This window comes from Thunnus maccoyii, chromosome 19 (assembly GCF_910596095.1).
Source record: "Thunnus maccoyii chromosome 19, fThuMac1.1, whole genome shotgun sequence".
Lineage (NCBI taxonomy): Eukaryota > Metazoa > Chordata > Actinopteri > Scombriformes > Scombridae > Thunnus > Thunnus maccoyii.
Window position 1 is genome coordinate 19768093 of NC_056551.1, and position 19419 is coordinate 19787511.

At 39.5% G+C, this 19419-nt stretch overlaps 1 protein-coding gene across 1 annotated transcript; it reads left to right on the forward strand.

Moving 5' to 3' along the window:
• Window positions 1-1311: 1311 nt before the first annotated feature.
• Window positions 1312-18804, forward strand: pdcl (phosducin-like). Its single transcript, XM_042396067.1, has 15 exons — window positions 1312-1517; window positions 1620-1706; window positions 3963-4079; window positions 5967-6107; window positions 6204-6347; window positions 7357-7538; window positions 8967-9050; window positions 10103-10349; window positions 11070-11356; window positions 11789-11936; window positions 12741-13095; window positions 14809-14873; window positions 16701-16883; window positions 17178-17359; window positions 17711-18804. Exons 1-15 carry the CDS (start codon window positions 1511-1513, stop codon window positions 18272-18274), a joined length of 2793 nt encoding a protein of 930 aa, XP_042252001.1. The 5' UTR covers window positions 1312-1510; the 3' UTR covers window positions 18275-18804.
• The last annotated feature ends 615 nt before the right edge of the window (window positions 18805-19419 follow it).

Below are 19419 nucleotides of genomic sequence, written 5' to 3' on the forward strand. Positions count from 1 at the left end.
TCAGATACACACACTGTGAATTTTCTTTAAAGATAAAACGACAAAAAAGAATCTCATGATTCCCTGTTTGTAGTATAACAGTGTTCCCGGTCTTGTGTGTGCCCCAAAACACGTGTAGAAGAACAAACAAGTAACTAAATATTAAGTGTTTATGAAAAAAGCAGCTTCTATGCCATTAAATTACACATAATGTATATAAATGCGATGTGTTTTGCAGTAAATTAAATAATATAAAGTGTATTTATAATATTTTGGAAGTGTATTTTGATCTAGTCTGTCAAAAACACATCTAATATCATCATAACACTTTTTTTTTTGGGCTCCTAAATCTTGTAGACTTCTTCTTGGCTGCCTAAACTTAAGGGTCAGAGGTGATATAAACCATTACATGCACGCAGTCCTGACAGACATCCTCTACTTTGACCTTGTGACCTTTTGCTGGTGCTATTTTCTTACTCTGTAAATTCAGAGTCTCTTGTGGAGTAATACACCTCAAGCAAACAGTAGACTGTCCAGGGAGCAAACAGACAGACCTCTATAGTTCTCAAAGTTTGTATGTTATAATGTCTTAAAATAAAATGTTTATTATTGTGCCACACATACAATAAGTGGGTCAATCTTCATGAAAAATGAACTCAGTTTGTACAGTTCAAAGGAAGATGGAACTCACTTATTTATACCACATTTGTGCAGTAATAATATAGTGTAAGGCCCATTGTATTGTATCTTTTTGCATGAAATGTTATACAGTATTATATACAGAGTAGTATTATGACTTTTCAAAATACAGCAATAGAGATGAAGCCATAAGACAGGATTGCTACAGGCTTTTACATAAGAAGCTGAATAGTATTTTCTATGCGAAATGGACCAAAAGGCTTTAAAATTATCATTATTATTATTGTTGTTGTTATTATTAGGCTTTATTTATTCAGGAAATCTCATTGAGATCAAGATCTTTTTTTGCGAGAGAGACCTGAGAACAGATTAGATATACACAGGATCACAATAAGACGGTTCATTCACATCACAATCACAAAACATTCATCATACACCATACATCCTAAAAACAGACTGGCTTAGAATGGGGGAAGAAGACATTGTAAAATATAAAAGGATGCTGCTGCAGTCAGGCTCTGATTTGATATGAAATTATAAAGAAAAGGCAGGGTTGATTAAAAAAAAAAAAAAAAAGTAAGGGAGCATTCAAACATTGACAGCAGTGGGCGATAAAGAACTGGAAACCCGCTACCCTGATGAAGTCACCGTCCCACTTTTCCCTTTCCCGTCTGTCAGCAGGTGAAAGCGCAGTGCAGCGAGGCTGCAGCATTCACACAGACAGAAGTCAACCTGTTGGACAGCTGATCCTGCTGCTCTGCTACTCTCACTGACTGTCTGTCTGGGAACAGCCGACTCTCGTCCTCATAGCTCTGTGATTCAGCCCACACTCTGGATTACCGCACATTTCCTGCAGTTTCATGAGTTGGAATCCTGAACTGTGGCTGCAGTGATGAGATGTGAGTAGCCTGTGTCCTGGTCGTTGCTTGTGTAGCCGGTCCTGCCGTGTGTTTTACCTTCCTGTTCCCTAAACTAACATTGATTTACAACTTTTGTTGAAGCCTCTGTCCTAGGATCAGTTCTCAGTGCTCTTCTCTTGCTGCTGCGGGAGCCTGCATGCCGGGGAGATGAGGTTACCTCCAACACAGGTAGGTGAGAGGTCGTTTGGTTTGGACATGGTGTTGTGCATGTATTGTAAAATGCTGTATTAATAACCTAATGAGAGCACACCTTGCTTCATCGGTCAGTGGCAGGACATATATGTAGGCTACATTAGGATATGAGTACAGTGAGCATGCATGCGGGGTTTTCCTTATCCCATTAGTTTATCAGGTTTTCCTAATTTAGGCAGTCCGGTAATTCTTATAACAAAGACGGGGTCTGGCAGGCCTACCGCATGACTTCCTCAGCTGAACTCTTGGGGACTTTTCATTTATCCAAAGTCATGTTTGAAACTGTTATTTTTCTTTCAAAACTTGATCATAATAAGGAAAACCTACCATGGGGAGTTACAGATTTTTTCCTAGGACAATGTATTTAACTTAAGGTAAACATTGAAACACAGTCCCTAAAAGACTCAATTTCAAGACTCAGCACTGAGAGATTTGTGATACATGTATTTCTTACAGTGAGGCCCCCCAAAACAAACTTTTCCTGCCCGACCTGTGGCCAAGACATGTCTGACCTGCGCGGCGACATGCCCTCCTCTCTCCCCTTATATACACAATATAGCATCCTGTCCTCACGCCGATGTTATCAGCTCATACCAACAGCTTCACTGCCTCATTCTTTTCTTCTGGTGTCTGCTTCCAAGTCATATGATTTCTGAATGAGAGCTTGTGTCATCTCATGAATGAGATTTTATATAATTAATGTGTAGTACTTTTGTCCCTCTTGTGGTTTCTATTCTATTTTTATTACTATATTATTTTTACTCTTTTCCATTCATGCTTTAGAAATGCAGCTACTGCAGGGTTTTTGAGACAAACTGAGTCAGTGAATGAGTGATTCATTTCCAGATGAGGTTATCTCACGTGTGAGATTTGAACTTTTTCTGACCTATTAAATCAGATAGTACGTTCTACACATCAGATGAGGTTGCTGCTCTGTTGAATGTTCTGCTAGGAGACAGAAGGATGGGGTCTGCGTGGGCAGGGAGAGGCATGTTCTGGCGTGTGTAAGTTCCCTCCGGCAATTCTTTTTGTCCGAGGAGATTTTTCCCTTTCGCTTAGGAGTCCAGGTGTTTATCACAAGATTTACGTAGTCTGCATATCTATGATGCAACGCCCTGAGCTGTTCCATAATATGAACGTGAAGTTATCAGTGCATGAATCACCAAGGGATGGATCGCGGAATGTCAGATACAAACAGTCTTATCAGCCATTCAAGAGAATTTTATTTATCACCCTGGAACTTGCTTACATGAGCTTCACAATACCCGTGTTAGAAAACTCCCCTCCCCTCTCCCTCCCTCTGTTTCCGAGTGTATGAGAACAAAGATCTTTTCATGTTGCTAACTTGATTGGGTGTTTTTTTTTCCCACCCTAACCGTAACCCTTGTTGTATGGTTATAAATTTCACTTTTAAATACAGAATCTACTTTAAAGAGTTGCTGATTCCTAAAACAAGTTAAAAAAAAAAAACAGGTGGTAATGCTTTATTTTACAGGTCCAGTAATTCCTAATAATTTCTTAAGCATTTTCCTGGAATAAGCAATGTAATTTGGCCCTAATTATAGATCAAATACAGACTGTGTATCCAAGTAGTCCGTTCCAATTAAATGCTAAACTAGTCTAACCTCAGCTAAAGGTACAAAAATGTGAAAGTTGTGTACAGATGATGAATACATCTTTTCTTGTGTTTAAATGGAGCAGTTCTTTTGAGCTAATTCCTCTGGAAACTGCTTTTAAACTCAATAAAGCTAATTAAGTAAAACTTGTCTCCAAATTTTGTCTCTATCTTCCCTAAAATTAGTACCAATTAACATATTTATTTCTTCGGGGGAAAAAAATGAGAGGAAAAGATGAACCAATTATGGACCTGTAAAATTCCCGGAAAAGCAATGACTGCACTGATAGCGGGAATTAAATTAACTCGGAACTAACTCATCTAATTGGCCGATGTTTTTTTAATAAAAGTGTGTCCTGAAGGCTCACTCTGAGACACCATGTCTGGCTAAAAGACCGATATTTTTTGCAGTGTAGACATAAAGATTTGGTAAACCAATCTGCTAAGACAGATGTTTTCACATGGGAACTAAATCTCTGTGCAGGAAGCTGGGCGGCAGACACATTGTAATAGTGTCATGTCTCTTAGAATTTTGTATTGTGTCAGAGCTTCATACATGATCTGCCTGCCTGAGTTTATGTAAGCATTTCTCATGGTCTCATTCTTGTTTTCCACAGTGAACCCATGCTGTTATATCCCCTGTCAGCACTGGGGAGTATGTGTGAGGTATGCTGAGGACAAATATGAGTGTGATTGCACTCGCACCGGCTACTACGGAGAAAACTGCACTGTCCGTGAGTCCAGTTATCACCATGACATCAGTTCTCATATCCTCTTGTTTTATTATACATCGAAGGAATTTGAAATATTCTGTTCTGTTATTCATTCCTATATTACACGGAAAAGGTTAGATGGCAGGCTGATGAAAGACTGTTGACTGATCTTGTTGTTAATTCAAGCAATAGTGCAATATAGCTTGGCTCGCAGAGTGAGGACTTCTTGTCTAGACCCAAATATTTGTAAGAATTGGAAAAACAGGGGCTAACTGCCAGGAAGAGACCATCTGGATCAGAGCTGCTTCTGCTGATCTTGTCACCAAAGCATCTACTAACTCTGCCGGTTTGCTTCTCATTAACAAGGAACCCTCACACAGTGTGGTCCTTAATCAGACGTGAAGTAATTGGCTCTCAGCTATGCAGTTACATCATATTCGTCAGGCTTAATAACAATAAACTATTGCTGTGATTGTGCAGAGAAAGAAAGAACTATGGTGGGAGTGAGGGAAGGAAAAGGCCAGAAAACCCAAACAGGAAAGGGGAAAATGGGATTGAATAATAACATTTATATAAAATAATACTTTCTCCTCTTATGTAAGGTAGCATTTCCAAACATATTGTTGATTTTACACAGACTCAACTTTAACACATCTTTATGGGAGCTTAAGGCCAGGGCTATAGCAAGGATTTTAAAAATACTGGGGCGACAAGTACAATCCCCCCCCCCCAACATGCCCCAACCCCACAACCACTAACCCAGCTCACCACACCAAAAAGAAAGTCTTTTTTCTCAATTATTTTCTCATATTTTATTTATCCTGTTAACATTTTAATTATATTTTTTGTCAAATTTTTGCCACACTTCTTTCAGTTGGCCCACTGCTCTGGTCCAGACTGAAATGCCTTAACAGTTATTGGATAGATTGCCATGAAATTTGGTACAAATATTCATGGTATCAATACGATGAATCCTAATGACTTTGATTATCCCGACTTTTCCTGTAGTGCTACCATGAGGTTGATTTGGTTCATGCATTCATGTCCCTGTCATGATAAATTCCAACTTTGGTGGTGCCTTTATTTTTTTCTTTACTTTTTCGCCATTATATGGTTAAATTTTGTCCAATACTTTGGTTTATGACCAAATACCTGCAAAACTAATAACCATCATCAGCTGTAGACCTACTTTGTGTTTAGTGCTAATCAGCAAATGTTAGCATGCTAACATGCTAAACTAAGATAGTGAACATGGTAAACATTATATCTGCTTAACATCAACAAGTTAGCATCGTCACTGTGAGCATGTTAGCATGTTGACGTTAGCATTTAGCTCAAAGCACCACTGTGTGTACAGCCCAAGCCCTCAGGAACAGCACCGGGCTGTGAATCCAATTTGACATAGTGGCCAAACGGTGTAATTACAATGTCACGTGATGCTTTTGAGCCCAAAAAGACTTTCCCATAGACTTACATTTTCAAAGAGACGTCTGTAAATCAGCAGTGGTGTGGTGATTCAGAGGTCTGGAAACAGCTTATGAAACCTCCAAGTTTCCAGAAAACACAAAGGACATGATGTCAGTGTCCTTAATGGTAGCCACAATGCTGCTTCAGGCAGCTTTTGGCTACAGCAAGTACCAAGTAGAAGGTATCCTGGTGAACCAGTAACACGCATACTGGGGACATGTGTTGCATGTCACTCTGCTCTGTTTGTCCTCATGTCTCCTCTCACCTATCCACTTAAATTAAAATACAGATAAACACAGAACAACAAGCCAAGCTAGTTGAGAGTCCTGTAGGAATATAACAAAGATTTTCTTATACTGAGAAAATGTTCACTTTAAATTCCCAGCTGCCCTGACTTATAATAACAACAAGATTATTCTTTCATCTGTCCTCCCACCACAGCGGAGTTTTGGACCAGAGTCCGTCATTTCTTCAAGCCCAGCCCAGATGTGGTGCATTACATTCTCACACATTTCCGCTGGCTCTGGGACATCATCAACTATACTTTCCTACGAGACGTTCTGATGCGGCTGGTTCTAACAGGTCCAGATTCAGCAGTTCACTCTGAGATAATAATTCAAGGCTATCCCATATTCAATTACTCACATTACCCTTTTTTCCCCTTCTTTGTATGAACAGTTAGGTCCAACTTAATACCCAATCCTCCAACCTTCAACTCAAAATATGGCTATCTCAGCTGGGAATCCTACTACAATCTGAGCTACTACACTCGGATTCTGCCCCCAGTGCCACTGGACTGCCCTACACCTCTAGGAGTCAAAGGTTAGCAACTCATTTATATTACGTTAAAATACACAGCTCTATTTGTCAAGTTATATTTTCAAACCTCAATATGTTTTTTTGTTCAGACTAAAATGTGTCCAAGCATGATGTACAGAAACATGTCAAGGCCAGATTTGTAAACTGGTATTTATTCTTTGATCAGATTGTTCCTGATATGAATCAAAATGTTGCCACTTTTAGAGATTTTTATTCATTCAAAGGTTCTTGTACAGCTCTTTGTGCAACATTTAAGAACTTTGGCTTCTTTTATCAAACCAAAACTTAATTTTGAAGTAAAACTGGTTTATACAACTCAAAGTAAGGTATCGATAAAAGTATTGTTATGGTATCAGTGCCAAAACGTAGACTTAAAACTTACTTACTTAAACTTAAAAAATTCAAATAATACTGAGCACTATCTATAGTGATACTATGATCATTTCAGTGTTTTTTTTTACCACGCTGGATTATTTTTACTCATGCATTAACATGTAATCAGCATTTTAAAGTTGTACCTGAAGCAAATTTTAACTATTTTGTGTATTACTTGGTAGTTTAATCTATAACCATGTAGTATTTTATAAACTGATCATATGTTTTGTATGAAAATCTTAATCAGAAAAGATTTTAGCAGCTGTCAGATAAAAATAGGTAAAAATACAATGTATGTTCTTCTAAAATGTGGAGTAGAAGTATAAAGAAGCATAAAATTGAGTTACCTTAGAGGAATTAGTTAGCTCTCTTTCACTGATAGTTTTGATGTTATCTATGAGTTACATGTGTGACAGCATCAATAATATCAAATGCAGAACTCAGTTTTGTTTCAGTTGTAGCTTTCACCATTGTGACATGCATACAGATTGTTGTCCTTGGACAGTTCAGGAGTGCAGCATGGCGTGTTAACTATATCATGTTTGCACAGACTTACTATTTCAATATTATGACTAGAGGTGTGATGTATCTGTGTTTTGCCCTCTGCTGCATGTGACGCTGTGGTGTTTCTGTTCAGGCAAGGCTGGGCTTCCTGACCCTGAGCTCCTGGTTGAGAGGCTGCTGAAGAGAAGGACCTTCAGACCCGACCCCCAGGGCTCCAACCTCATGTTCGCCTTCTTTGCGCAGCACTTCACCCACCAGTTCTTTAAGACCTACAATCGCATGGGTCTGGGCTACACGAAGGCTCTAGCACATGGGGTACAGATTTTTTCTAGTTGATAATAATAATAATGATAATACTTGTGTTTCACTTTTATTAACACAGTTACAAAGTGTTTTCCAGAAAAAGAAAAAAGAAACAGGATAAAAGCAAATGCAAGTAAAAACAAGAGATGGGATCATAGAACAGGGGAAATAATAGCAAATAAAATAGCTAAAGTGGTGAGATTAAAACCATTTTATACATATTAAATAGTTAATAGTCAGTTAAGTTCTTCACTTGGTCCTCCAAACAAAGATCTGCATCAAAAATAACATAGAGATTTCTAGGAGTCTGCTTAATATATTTGACAGGCAGCCTAGCTTGTTGTTGAACCGGCTGGTAAAAATTGGTGGTCCAATCGGTATGACATCAGATTTATCATTGTCAAATTTTAAGAAATTTGGGGATTTGATGTCATTAAGAAGATTAATTAGACTGCTGGATTTGTTGGGTTTCAATTAGGACATATAACATAGCAGTGGAAGAGGACATCATCGTTTTTTTTATCACCTGACAGGGAAAGCATGTAAATTCAAAACAACAGAGGGCCCTAGAATGGACCCTTGAGGAACACCACAAGTAAACAGACTTACAGAGAAACACGAATCTGCTAATACAAAACAGAAAACGTTCTGTTTTAAAACCGTGAAAGGTGTAAAGCAGTCAGTCAGTCTCCTTAAGTTACTAAACTGTGTAGGAGAACAGAAGGGACCAGTTGTGTCAAAAACAACACTCAAATCTTACTAGAACTAAGACTGAGGAGTCATCTCTGTCAGCTCTCAAATGAATGTCGGCCTTAACAACAGTCATCTCAGTACTAAAACCTGATTGAAAACTATTTTAAAATTATTCTTTCAATAAATTACTTTTGTTAGGTCAGTTTCTCTATAACCTTCATTAAAAACAATAATTTTGAAACTGGTCAATAGTTGCTTAAAAAAAGATGATCCAAATTTGGTTTCTTTAGTCAATGAGTGGGGAGTTTTTCCTTTAAGGATTAAGTTTGGACAATATCTGATATATAGGTAGAGGATTTCACTTGAATTATCAATTTCTCTAAAGCTGAAATATTGACTATCTGAAACTGATTAGGGATGCAGGATTATCACTGAAAATGGATTAAACTGTGAGGCTTGGTTAGTAAAATAGACAGCAAATTTCTCAATCCAGTCACTAGGTTTAAGGTCCTACAGTATGTGCTCAATGACAGAGAGACAGTGATTATTGAATGAGATTAATAAATCTGGATATTGTTGGACCAAGTAGACTTTGTATTTATGCCCATCTGAGTGCTTAAAAAATAGAAAATTATTCAAAAAATAGAAGTAAATCATATTGCCACCAACCAATATTTAGCCAGGCTTTTATTTATTTTCTCTCATTCTTACACATAATTTTTTTGTCTCATCTTGTGACGCATACAGGTGGATGCAGGCCACGTTTATGGAGACAACCTGGAACGTCAGCTCCTGCTCAGACTTCACAAAGATGGAAAACTTAAGTATCAGGTGAAAAAAAAATCAAAACAGTAAATAGAGACATCATGTACACAAATACTTCTCTCAGTTCCTTGTTATTCTTTATCATCAGGCTGCCCCAACAAGCCTCGAAAGATTCTGCAGCTGGTCCAGAATGCAACTGAACATGTACTGACAAAAACTAGAAAAAGAGATCATATTTCTATCGTTTTAGCTTCTCTGCACTGGTTCCCTGTAAAATCCAGAGAAGAATTTAAAATCCTTTTCATCACCTACAAAGCCCTTAATGGTCAGGCATCATCATATCTTAAAGAGCTCATAGTACTCTATTACTCCGCGAGAACACTGCGCTCCCAGAATGCAGGCTTACTTATGGTTCCCAGAGTCTCCAAAAGAAGAATGGGAGGCAGAGCCTTCAACTATCTGGCCCCTCTCCTCTCGAACCATCTTTCCGTTTCAGTTCGGGAGGCAGATGGCTTCTCCAGGTTTAAGAGTAGGCTTAAAACTTTCCTTTTTAATACAGCTTATAGTTGGGACTGGCCCAGGCTTGCCTTGGACCAGCCCCTAGATATGCTGCCATAGGCCTAGACTGCCAAGGGGACTTTCCATGATGCACTGAGCTCCTCTCTCCTCCTCCCCCTCTCCATCTGTACGCATTCATGCCCCATTAATGCATGTTACTAACTTGGCATCTTCCCCAGAATTCTGTGTTTTCTTGTCCAGCTTGACACTACTGCCACTACTATTATTAATAGTCATATTTCTATTATTCTATTATTATTATTGTTGTTATTGTTTTTGCTGTGCTTCTTTGTCTCTCTCTCCCCTCTCCCCCTCTTTCTTTCTCTCTCAACCCAACCGGTCAGGCCAGATGGCCACCCACCTCGACCCCAGTTCTGCTTGAGGTTTCTTCTCGTTAAGGGGGAGTTTTTCCTTGCCACTGTCGCCAAGTGCTGTAATAGGGGAATGTTGATTCAGATGGGAACAAAAAGGAAACCTGCAGTGTTCTTGTAATTTGTTAGCTGTGGTTATAATTGGTAAAGTTGTATTGTATAATCATTAATTATTGTTTTTCCCTTCAGTTAATTGATGGAGAGATATACCCTCCCTCTGTAGCTGACGCACCTGTTAAGATGAGCTACCCCCCTGGGATCCCACCAGAGAGTCAGATTGCTATTGGTCAGGAAGTGTTCGGACTCCTCCCTGGTTTGGGAATGTACGCTACACTGTGGCTGAGGGAGCATAACCGAGTCTGTGACATCCTGAAAGCAGAGCATCCCACATGGGATGATGAACAGCTTTTCCAGACCTCCCGCCTCATCATCATTGGTGAGTAGGACACAGTTTTACAGGAATATAGTTTGACATTTTGGAAAAGTTGCTTATTCACTCTCTTGCTGAGAGTTAAAAGGTAAAAGGTTAGCTTAGCTTAGCATAAAGACTGGAAACAAGATAAAACAGCTAGCGTGACAGTAGTATGAGGTAACAAAATCTGCCTATCAACCCCTCTAAAGCTGACGCATTAACATGTCATCTCTTGTTTGTTTATTCTTTATAAAAGCTAACATGTAAAAACAAAAGCTCCTGGTTTTCTGGGGGCTATGTGACAGATTACTTCTTGGGCGGGCTCGGTAGCTTTCTGGAGTCTCCAATGGTTTCCTGGCATCCTTGTGTGGCAACTGTTTCTTCCTGCTCCCACTCTTTGTGCTGAGATAAGCTAGCAGGCTGCTGCCTGTAGCCTCATATTTAATGGACAGATATGAGAGTGGTACCAAACTTCTCATGTAACTCTCGCCAAGAAAGTGACAAACACATTTTCCAAATTGTCAAACTATTTCTTTAATGCTTTGATTTTTTTTTTTAAAGCTTTACTCTTTTTTAAATTTTGTAAATTGTGCAAGTATACTTCATGTTTTTTTAATAACAGAGTATGTCAGCATGCTTCAGTATTAGCTCATGGATTTTATCGGAGCCTGTTCAGTCATGACTCAGTTTCATATACATGTACAGTAGGTATTTTTAATTTGTGTCTCTGTGTGTTTCTTTCAGGTGAGACAATACGAATAGTGATCGAGGAGTACGTTCAGCACCTCAGTGGATACCTGTTACAGCTGAAGTTTGATCCTACCCTGCTGTTCAACACCCAGTTCCAGTATGGGAACCGTATCGCTCTGGAGTTCAGCCAGCTCTACCACTGGCACCCCTTAATGCCTGACAGCTTCCTCATTAACGGAGATGAAGTGTCTTACACACAGTTCCTCTTCAACACTTCTGTTCTCACACACTATGGCGTGGACACGCTGGTGGATGCCTTCTCTCGACAAGTTGCCGGCCAGGTAACAAAACGTCAGATAATATAACATGATGAATATGCAACTAACTCTTGGTTATAACTGCAGTATTGCTAGATTCAAACATCCATGTGAAATGTTTTTTGGCATTCACACTTGTTCTTCCTGTTTTCTAGATGTGCATCCTGTCATAGTCTAGCTACTCTCTTTGATGTTGTTGCATGATTAAGCTTGTTGATGTGGGTTGTCTTAGCTACAAAATGTCTTATATACCAATCAGAAACAGAATGTTATTATTATTTTTTGCCTGCTACATAAATATTTATGTACTGGCTGGAAACAGAATGAAGGTTTGTTAATTACAGTCTTCATGCAGATCGTTATATTTCCTATCCCACATACGTGAGCCTTAAACTGTAATCACAGCTAAACATGTACATATAACACATACTTAATTCTCAAACCTTTGTCTTACAGATAGGAGGGGGCCATAACATCAATCCTGTGGTGACCAAAGTAGCTGTGGGGGCCATCAAAGAGTCGCGGCAGCTCCGCATGCAATCCTTCAACGAGTACAGGAAACGCTTTAACCTTAAGCCGTACACATCGTTCAGACAATTCACTGGTAAGAAAAATAGTTGTGGCTGTGTTCAGAACACACAACATGAAATGAAGTCATGAAAGCACATGATTTACATGATTTTTACGAGTCAATTAGAGCAGCTGAACATACATTCCTGGAATAAATTATATTCTCTCTCTTCCAAGGCATTTTGTTAAAGACTATTCTCCATTGCTATCCTCTGAGTGGTATCAATGGAAGATATTTCTGTATCAAATCCTTCAGTTGATGATGTATTCTACATTGCTTGACTTGCACTGCACTGTACTTACAAACTGTGCAGTTAGAGGTATTTCATGTCGGCTTGTGTCATGTAGTTGTCTGGCACAGCCAAATGATTAGCAACACTATCATTTGGCTGTGCTAGAGAGCTGCTGTCAACCTCTAGGTGGCATTAGAGGTAATGTCAGAAGATCACTAAAGTTATTAGGATTCATCTTCAAAGAACCATAAAAGTTTGTGCTAATTCATCCAGTAGATGTTGAGATATTTTACTAGATATGCAAAAACTTTGACGTGCTCGTGGTCTCACAGTAAAAATCAGGTCATTAGGATTCATCCATATGGGGATCATGGCAATCTATCAAGTAGTTGTTGAGATATCTCAGTTTTGCAATCCTCAGGGCTGTGCTGCTTGCATGACTAAAACCTAATCCTGGAGGTGTTTGTTTTGGTGTTGCACTACTGCGAAACACTGAGGCAGTTGGTTCAGGTCCAGCTATTGCTACTGAGTAAAGAAATGTATTCTTGATGCACTTTATTGTAGACATTTTTATTAACTGAGCATTCATTGTTACCTTTTTGCAGATAACGAGGAGATAGCCCGCGAGCTTGAAGAGTTATATGGTGACATTGAGGCTCTTGAATTTTATCCCGGCATGATGTTGGAGAGAACACGAGCGGGGGCCATATTTGGGGAGAGCATGGTGGAGATGGGCGCCCCATTCTCCCTTAAAGGCCTTCTGGGAAACCCTATATGTTCTCCAGATTACTGGAAGCCCAGCACCTTTGGAGGCAAAGTTGGCTTTGACATAGTGAACTCCGCCACGCTGAAGAAGCTGGTGTGTCTGAACACCAGGACGTGTCCGTATGTGGCATTTAGAGTACCAGCAGAGGAGCAGTCACAAAGAGGGAAAGATGACAGTAAAGGAAGGACTGATGAGCTATGACGCTTTCCAGACACAAGAAGGTTTTGGTTTGAGATTCCTACATGAAGGTAAAAGAGGCTGCTGCTAAAAAAAACGAAAAAAAAAAACAACTGTTCAAGATGCTTGTGTGGAGAACATAGAGTAAATGCACTGGAGAATCACACAGGACCAAGAGCTCAGTGTGAAATCAAACTCGCCTCTTCCTTAATTTGCTCACTCTGTCTCACACTTGAACAAAGACATCAGTGAGGAAATAAACATGTGATGTTAAATGTTAAATGCTTTGTGTCTGAAGAATGAAATACCATCAAAATACATGTTCACACTGTCTGTAGCTTTCTTTCAAAAGAAATTATTGCAATGGAAATTTATTGACATCAAAGTATAGACATTAGTGGAGTATTTGTACATTGATTAAAACTGACAGTTATTAAAATCTTAGATTTGACTATCCATTATTCTGTTTGTCTACTGAGTTTCCGTTCCTCCCTGCTTCTTTTGGATCTTGTGTTTCTTTTGGCAAGAGACTGAATATTCATGGAAACAGAAGACTGAGCTGATTACAAGGAATAAAGCAGGAAGTGCAGTGTGGTTTAAAATCACATAAAGTGGAAGCACAGTTACCTCATAGCTTAGAACATTTTGATAAATTAGGATACATATGAGATTAGGATCCACAGACACTTTATATATAATATTTAGCCTTATATGTGTGCTATCTGTCTTGTCAGATTACTTAAAGAATAAGTTTGCAAAAAAAAAAAAAAAAATTAAAAGTTCATCTGAAGTTTATATGAGGCTTCAGCAGTCTGAGTGAGTCATATCAAGTGGATATCTGCCACATTTACAGTGTTTTAGTTTTAGTATAGTAACAAAAAGAAGGACTTTGGCACTAAAAAAAGACTTTTTTAAATACATTTCTGCACAGACGGAGGCTTGTGGATTTTGGCTCCCATCACTTACATTATAAGTGCATTATGAAGGGATCTTCTAAATGTCAGTATGAGCAGGAGGAATGATTACCTGACCTGTCCTTTAACTGCTGTAGCGATTTGTATTAACAAAAGGGAAAACTATACTCTGTTCTTGGTATCATGGCACCTTTAATATTTGCAATGATGAAGTTGAAATTTGACTTTGCAGTTTTGGTCAGTCTACTGACAGTGGGTGTAGTAGCAGCAGTAGTAGTTTTAGCAATACAAGTACTATAGTCCAGGTGATATGTGCCAAATTTGTGGTGATATTTTCATTTTTTTTTATAAAAGCATGAAACTTAGCATACTTGTACAGTTTGGGGTCCTGAACATTTTCAGAATTGGAGCCATCGCAAAAACGCCTTGTGGTGGCCAATTTACTTTCCACAATAACCTAATTATGTATTTTGCATTTTATCTCCTGAACCAAACATGATAACACAAAAAAAGGTTAAGTCTACCCCTATGTTTTGATGGCCAAGGATTACAATGATACCATATACAACATCATAAACTGGCTCCATTTCTGAATGTTCAGGGCCCCAAATTGTACAAGTGTACCAAATTTCACGCTTTTATGAAAAAGTGAACATAATTTTCACATATCACCTGAACTACTAGTAACGTGTATTATGTCATAGTTATATTGCCCTCTAGTGGTGAAAGAGGGAGCTGCGTTTAACAACACTTTCCTGTCACTAAACATATCACACGTCACGAGGATAAACCCGTGTTGTCTTTAGGTGCTCTCAGTAAAATCAGAATTTACACCAATGCAACTTTAGAGTACTACACTGTCACAAAGAATAAGGTGGAAAGTAATTTTCACGGCAAAATTAAACATGTGGCTCGGCAATTTTGAATGGCTGTGGGTTGATTGTGTCACTTAGTACAGCAATTTAAAAAAAATTAATAAACATGTTTTCTGTTTTGATGCTGTAAATTAATTTGCCATCAAACATCATAAATTGACCAACATCGATTACTGATGTGGTGTGTCCTAACTATAAAGAATAAATAAATAAATAAAACCTATGGCTGGAAGTAACTAACAATGATTTTTTATTATCAATTAATATGTCGATCACCATTTCCCAAAACCCAAGATCCAAACTTAAATGTCTTGTTTTGTCCCGACTAACAATCCATAACCCAAAGACATTCAGTTTGCCATCACAGAAGACTAAAGAAACCAGAACATTTAAGAAGCTGACCAAAGAATTTTGACATTTTTTTCTTTAAAAATACGACTCATAATGATCAAAACTTGCTGATTAATTTAGTATTTGGCAACTAATAGATTAATCAATGCAGCTCTAATAAAATCTGAATTCTAGCTGGATGTGGGCAGTCTTTGACCGTAGGCGTTGTAATTACGACATCTCCGTGAGCCATGAACGCACCACAGACTGAGACAGGCTTGAACAGCTAAAAGCTAACAGATTAGCCGGAGTTGTGGTGGGAGTTGGTGACATTTTACTAACGTTAGCTGGTCATAACAATAACGGTAAGTTGAAAGCCAATAATCTTTCATTAGTGGACATTTTATATACTTTTACAGCGGCGTGTAATGTCGGAGTCAAGCTAAACTTAACGTTCATAGCTGGTTATTGTTTACTGATTGTCTAACGATAGCATACGTTGTGCTAGCAGGTTCAGCCCTAATTATTAAGCAAGCTAACTGGATTGTCTAGATCCTCTTTTCAAGTAGCGTTTTGACACTTGAGGAAATAACACCATTGCTACAGTTAATTGAAAACTAGGTCATCATATCGGAACAGGCAGTGATTCTCAGATAAATTAGGTGCTGGCTGTAATAAGGCCTTCGCTCCTACTGTTTACATGTGTTGGAGACAGGATGTGCGAAGTTTGTGGAGAATTATTATTATGTATCGTCACTAAATGGCAGCTATGTCAAACTGAAAACCCCTGTACGCGTTGTAGTATTTACAATTTTCTGCCTGGCCCGCTCTCAAAGTGACAGGAGGGATTTGTATGAAGGGTGTCTCCCTCCATCTGTGCACATGGACGAGCTTATACACGGCTCAGTGCATCATTGAAGGCCTTTCTGCTCAAGTTTTGTAAAATGACACACTTATTATAAGCTATGTATAGTGTAGATGTCCTATTTTCGAATTAAACCCTTTCTGCCCGACCTATAACAGCTTGGATGGCTGCCAGCCTGGATTATTTATGCTTCACTGACTGATGTGCTCAACCGGACAATTCAGTGCTAAAAACTGTTGTTAATCTGCAGAGATTTTTATCTATGAAGCTGTGAATTTGTTAAGGACAAAGCAAATGGCAGTATTGTCTCACATGTCAGCTGCCATACTCATGCAAATTAGTAGTCAAATGACCCAAATGGAGACTGGTGTGTTTGTATAAATATATTCTGTGAATGTAAGGAACAAATGCATCAGATTAGCTCAGACTGGTGTTACATAATACACATCCTTTCCACCGCATGCAGTACAAAGAGGAAGGATGGGTCGTATTTTTAGTTCATGTAAAAGTACTGGGTGTAGTGTAAACGCGTGGATATAGCAGCAGGAATAGATCAATAAACAGAAACGTGAAAGTGCAGAGATGCATCAGTGTCCTTTCTACTCTCTACACATTAAAAACTGCCGCCCTCAGGTGAGCTGTCGTAATGACGACCTTGGACGACAAGATTCTGGGAGAGAAGCTGCAGTACTACTACAGCAGCAGTGAGGACGAAGGCAGCGACAACGAGGATGAAGAAGGGGAGAGCAAGACCATCCGGGACGCCAACGTCGGGGAGCCTGAGATTGATTACAGTGCAGATGGAAGTGCTGTCAACACAGGTAGCTACCATGAACGCATACAAAACACGATAAGAAATGAGAGGGTGGTGTGTCCCGACAGCCTGCAGGTTAAGACGAATACCACACGATCGCAATCTTGCTTTCGATTCTGGCCACAGACTTTTGTTGCATGATGTACCCTTCTCTTTACCCATTTCCTGTCTCATTCAGCATGTTCAACTATCAAACAGACTAAATATGATCACACATTTGTCATTTATATGAACATAGTACTTATTTAGAACATAATACGTAGTTACCATAACACCAGTGACATTGGCTGTTCTCTTACAGGACCGAAGGGTGTGATCAATGACTGGAGGAAGTACAAGCAGCTGGAAGTGGAGCAGAAGCAAGAGCAGAAGAAAGAGATGGAAAGACTGATCAAGAAGCTGTCGATGACCTGCCGCTCTGACCTCGACCTGCAAAAAGACAAGGAGAAACAGAAAGAGCTGCAGGAGAAAATCCAAGGCAAAGTAAGCAGAATGGGGGACAAAATGCCTGTGAAAAGCTCCCTTAGCTTCAACTTCTTGTTCCTCACATTATCCTGGCAGTGCGTTAGTGACACCCTCTTGAAACTGTGGCACACTTCCTGATGGAGCACTGGATGTGGGAAAAGGCTAAACACAGGCAATATATTAATTAAAAGCTATTTGATTGATATAATGGAATCCCTGCACCCTCTTCCTGTATTTTCTGACACACTTTTCACTAACTATTATATTATTATTATCAGGATTCGAACCAGCCAGACTAAAATGGCTACATTGGAGCATCTGTAAAAGACGCAGCACATTTATGAGTTTTCCTTTTTGTCTACCCCACAGATGACCATGCAGGAGTACAACATGCTCCAGGAAGAAGAAGACGACGAAGACTTCCTTCAGCATTACCGCATGCAGCGCATTGAAGAGATGCGGCGCCAGCTCTGCCGCGGCAAACGTTTCGAGCAGGTTTACGAGCTCAACAGCGGAGAGGACTTCCTGGAGGCTTTAGACAAAGAGGACAAAAGCACGCTGGTCATGATCCACATCTATGAGCCCGACGTCCCGGGCTGCGAGGCCATGAGCGGCAGCCTGATGTGTCTGGCTCAGGAATACCCGCTGGTCAAGTTCTGCAGCGTACGCAGCTCGGCCATCAGCACCAGCGCGCTGTTCAGAGGCAGCGCTCTGCCCGCCCTGCTGGTTTACAAAGGAGGGGACCTGATCGGCAACTTCGTGCGGCTCACGGACCAGCTCGGGGAGGATTTCTTTGCTGTGGACGTGGAGGCCCTGCTGCAGGAGTACGGCCTGCTGCCCGATAAGTCCCCCGTTGTCCCGAAGACCATCCGCAATGGAGCCATCATACAGAGCAATCAGAGTGATGAGGACTCTGACCTTGACATAGACTAGAGCCATATTATATAACTTCCATTATATGCTTGGGAAACATGCGCACACTGTCTGCATGGACTATAGATTATTTACATGTATGTGGACCCCATCGTAGTGATGACGGACCGAGCCAGGACCGCCATTCAATACTCACACAGCAACGTACAACCAGCAGTGAAGCAGAACCAAAAGTAAATGCACACACACACTACGAGCCGGTGGGCGTTCATCATGATATCATCATTCCATGGTAAATATGAGTTATATTTAATGAGAGTAAGTACTAGGCATTATCATCATCGAGGCATAATGAGAATGATGTAGGTTAAAATGTTTTGTTTGAGCTGTGACTGTTGACTATTTATTCATTGTGTAAAAACACATTTCCCTGTTCTGTTTCATGTGTATCTTCACTGTATTACATGTGTTTCACTCTGTAGAATAAGAAACCTTCAGCCCCAAACTGACTTTTAGTTAGTTTTATAACTTTTATATGTGCTGGACCATTTCAAATAGTGGGAAAAATAAACAAGTGTTTGGACTCCCTGCCTGTTGTGTTTTTTTTATTTATTAGTTAAAGCTGTACTAATCAATATTTGCATTATTATTATTATTATTATTATTAGCATTTAGCAGCTAAAGAAACAGATATCTCCCTCAGGAAGTGGGTGACACCAGGTGAAAGAAGAGTGGATATTGGTTTTACATAGAAACATGACTGCAAATTAATAATAATGTTGGATTTGTAAGTACTGGTAAGTAACTATTTACTAGCATATTAGTCATGACACTTTTATAATGTGATAATATGTAATTGCCGTGTTTACAGCTTGTTCTGCTGCCCCTACGCAGCCAAAATAATAATTGAATGCTGCTTTGTGACCTCTAGTGGTGCTGTGGAGCAGTTTTTTGTGAGTGGGTCCCCGTTTTATTTGTACCTTGCAAACACATATGATACACATTCCTGCTAATGGTTTCACACTGTTCCACTGATCTACAAGTGGCCGTAATGCATAAAAAAAAAAAGCAACAATGCGCCAACAATGGAAGGCAAGAAGAAAACTGCCAGCTGGTAAACATGGATGTAAATACAGCAGGATTTTAAATATTTTAAAAAGCAGCTTTGCAAATGTTTTCATGAGTAACTTTTGTTTACAAGAAGA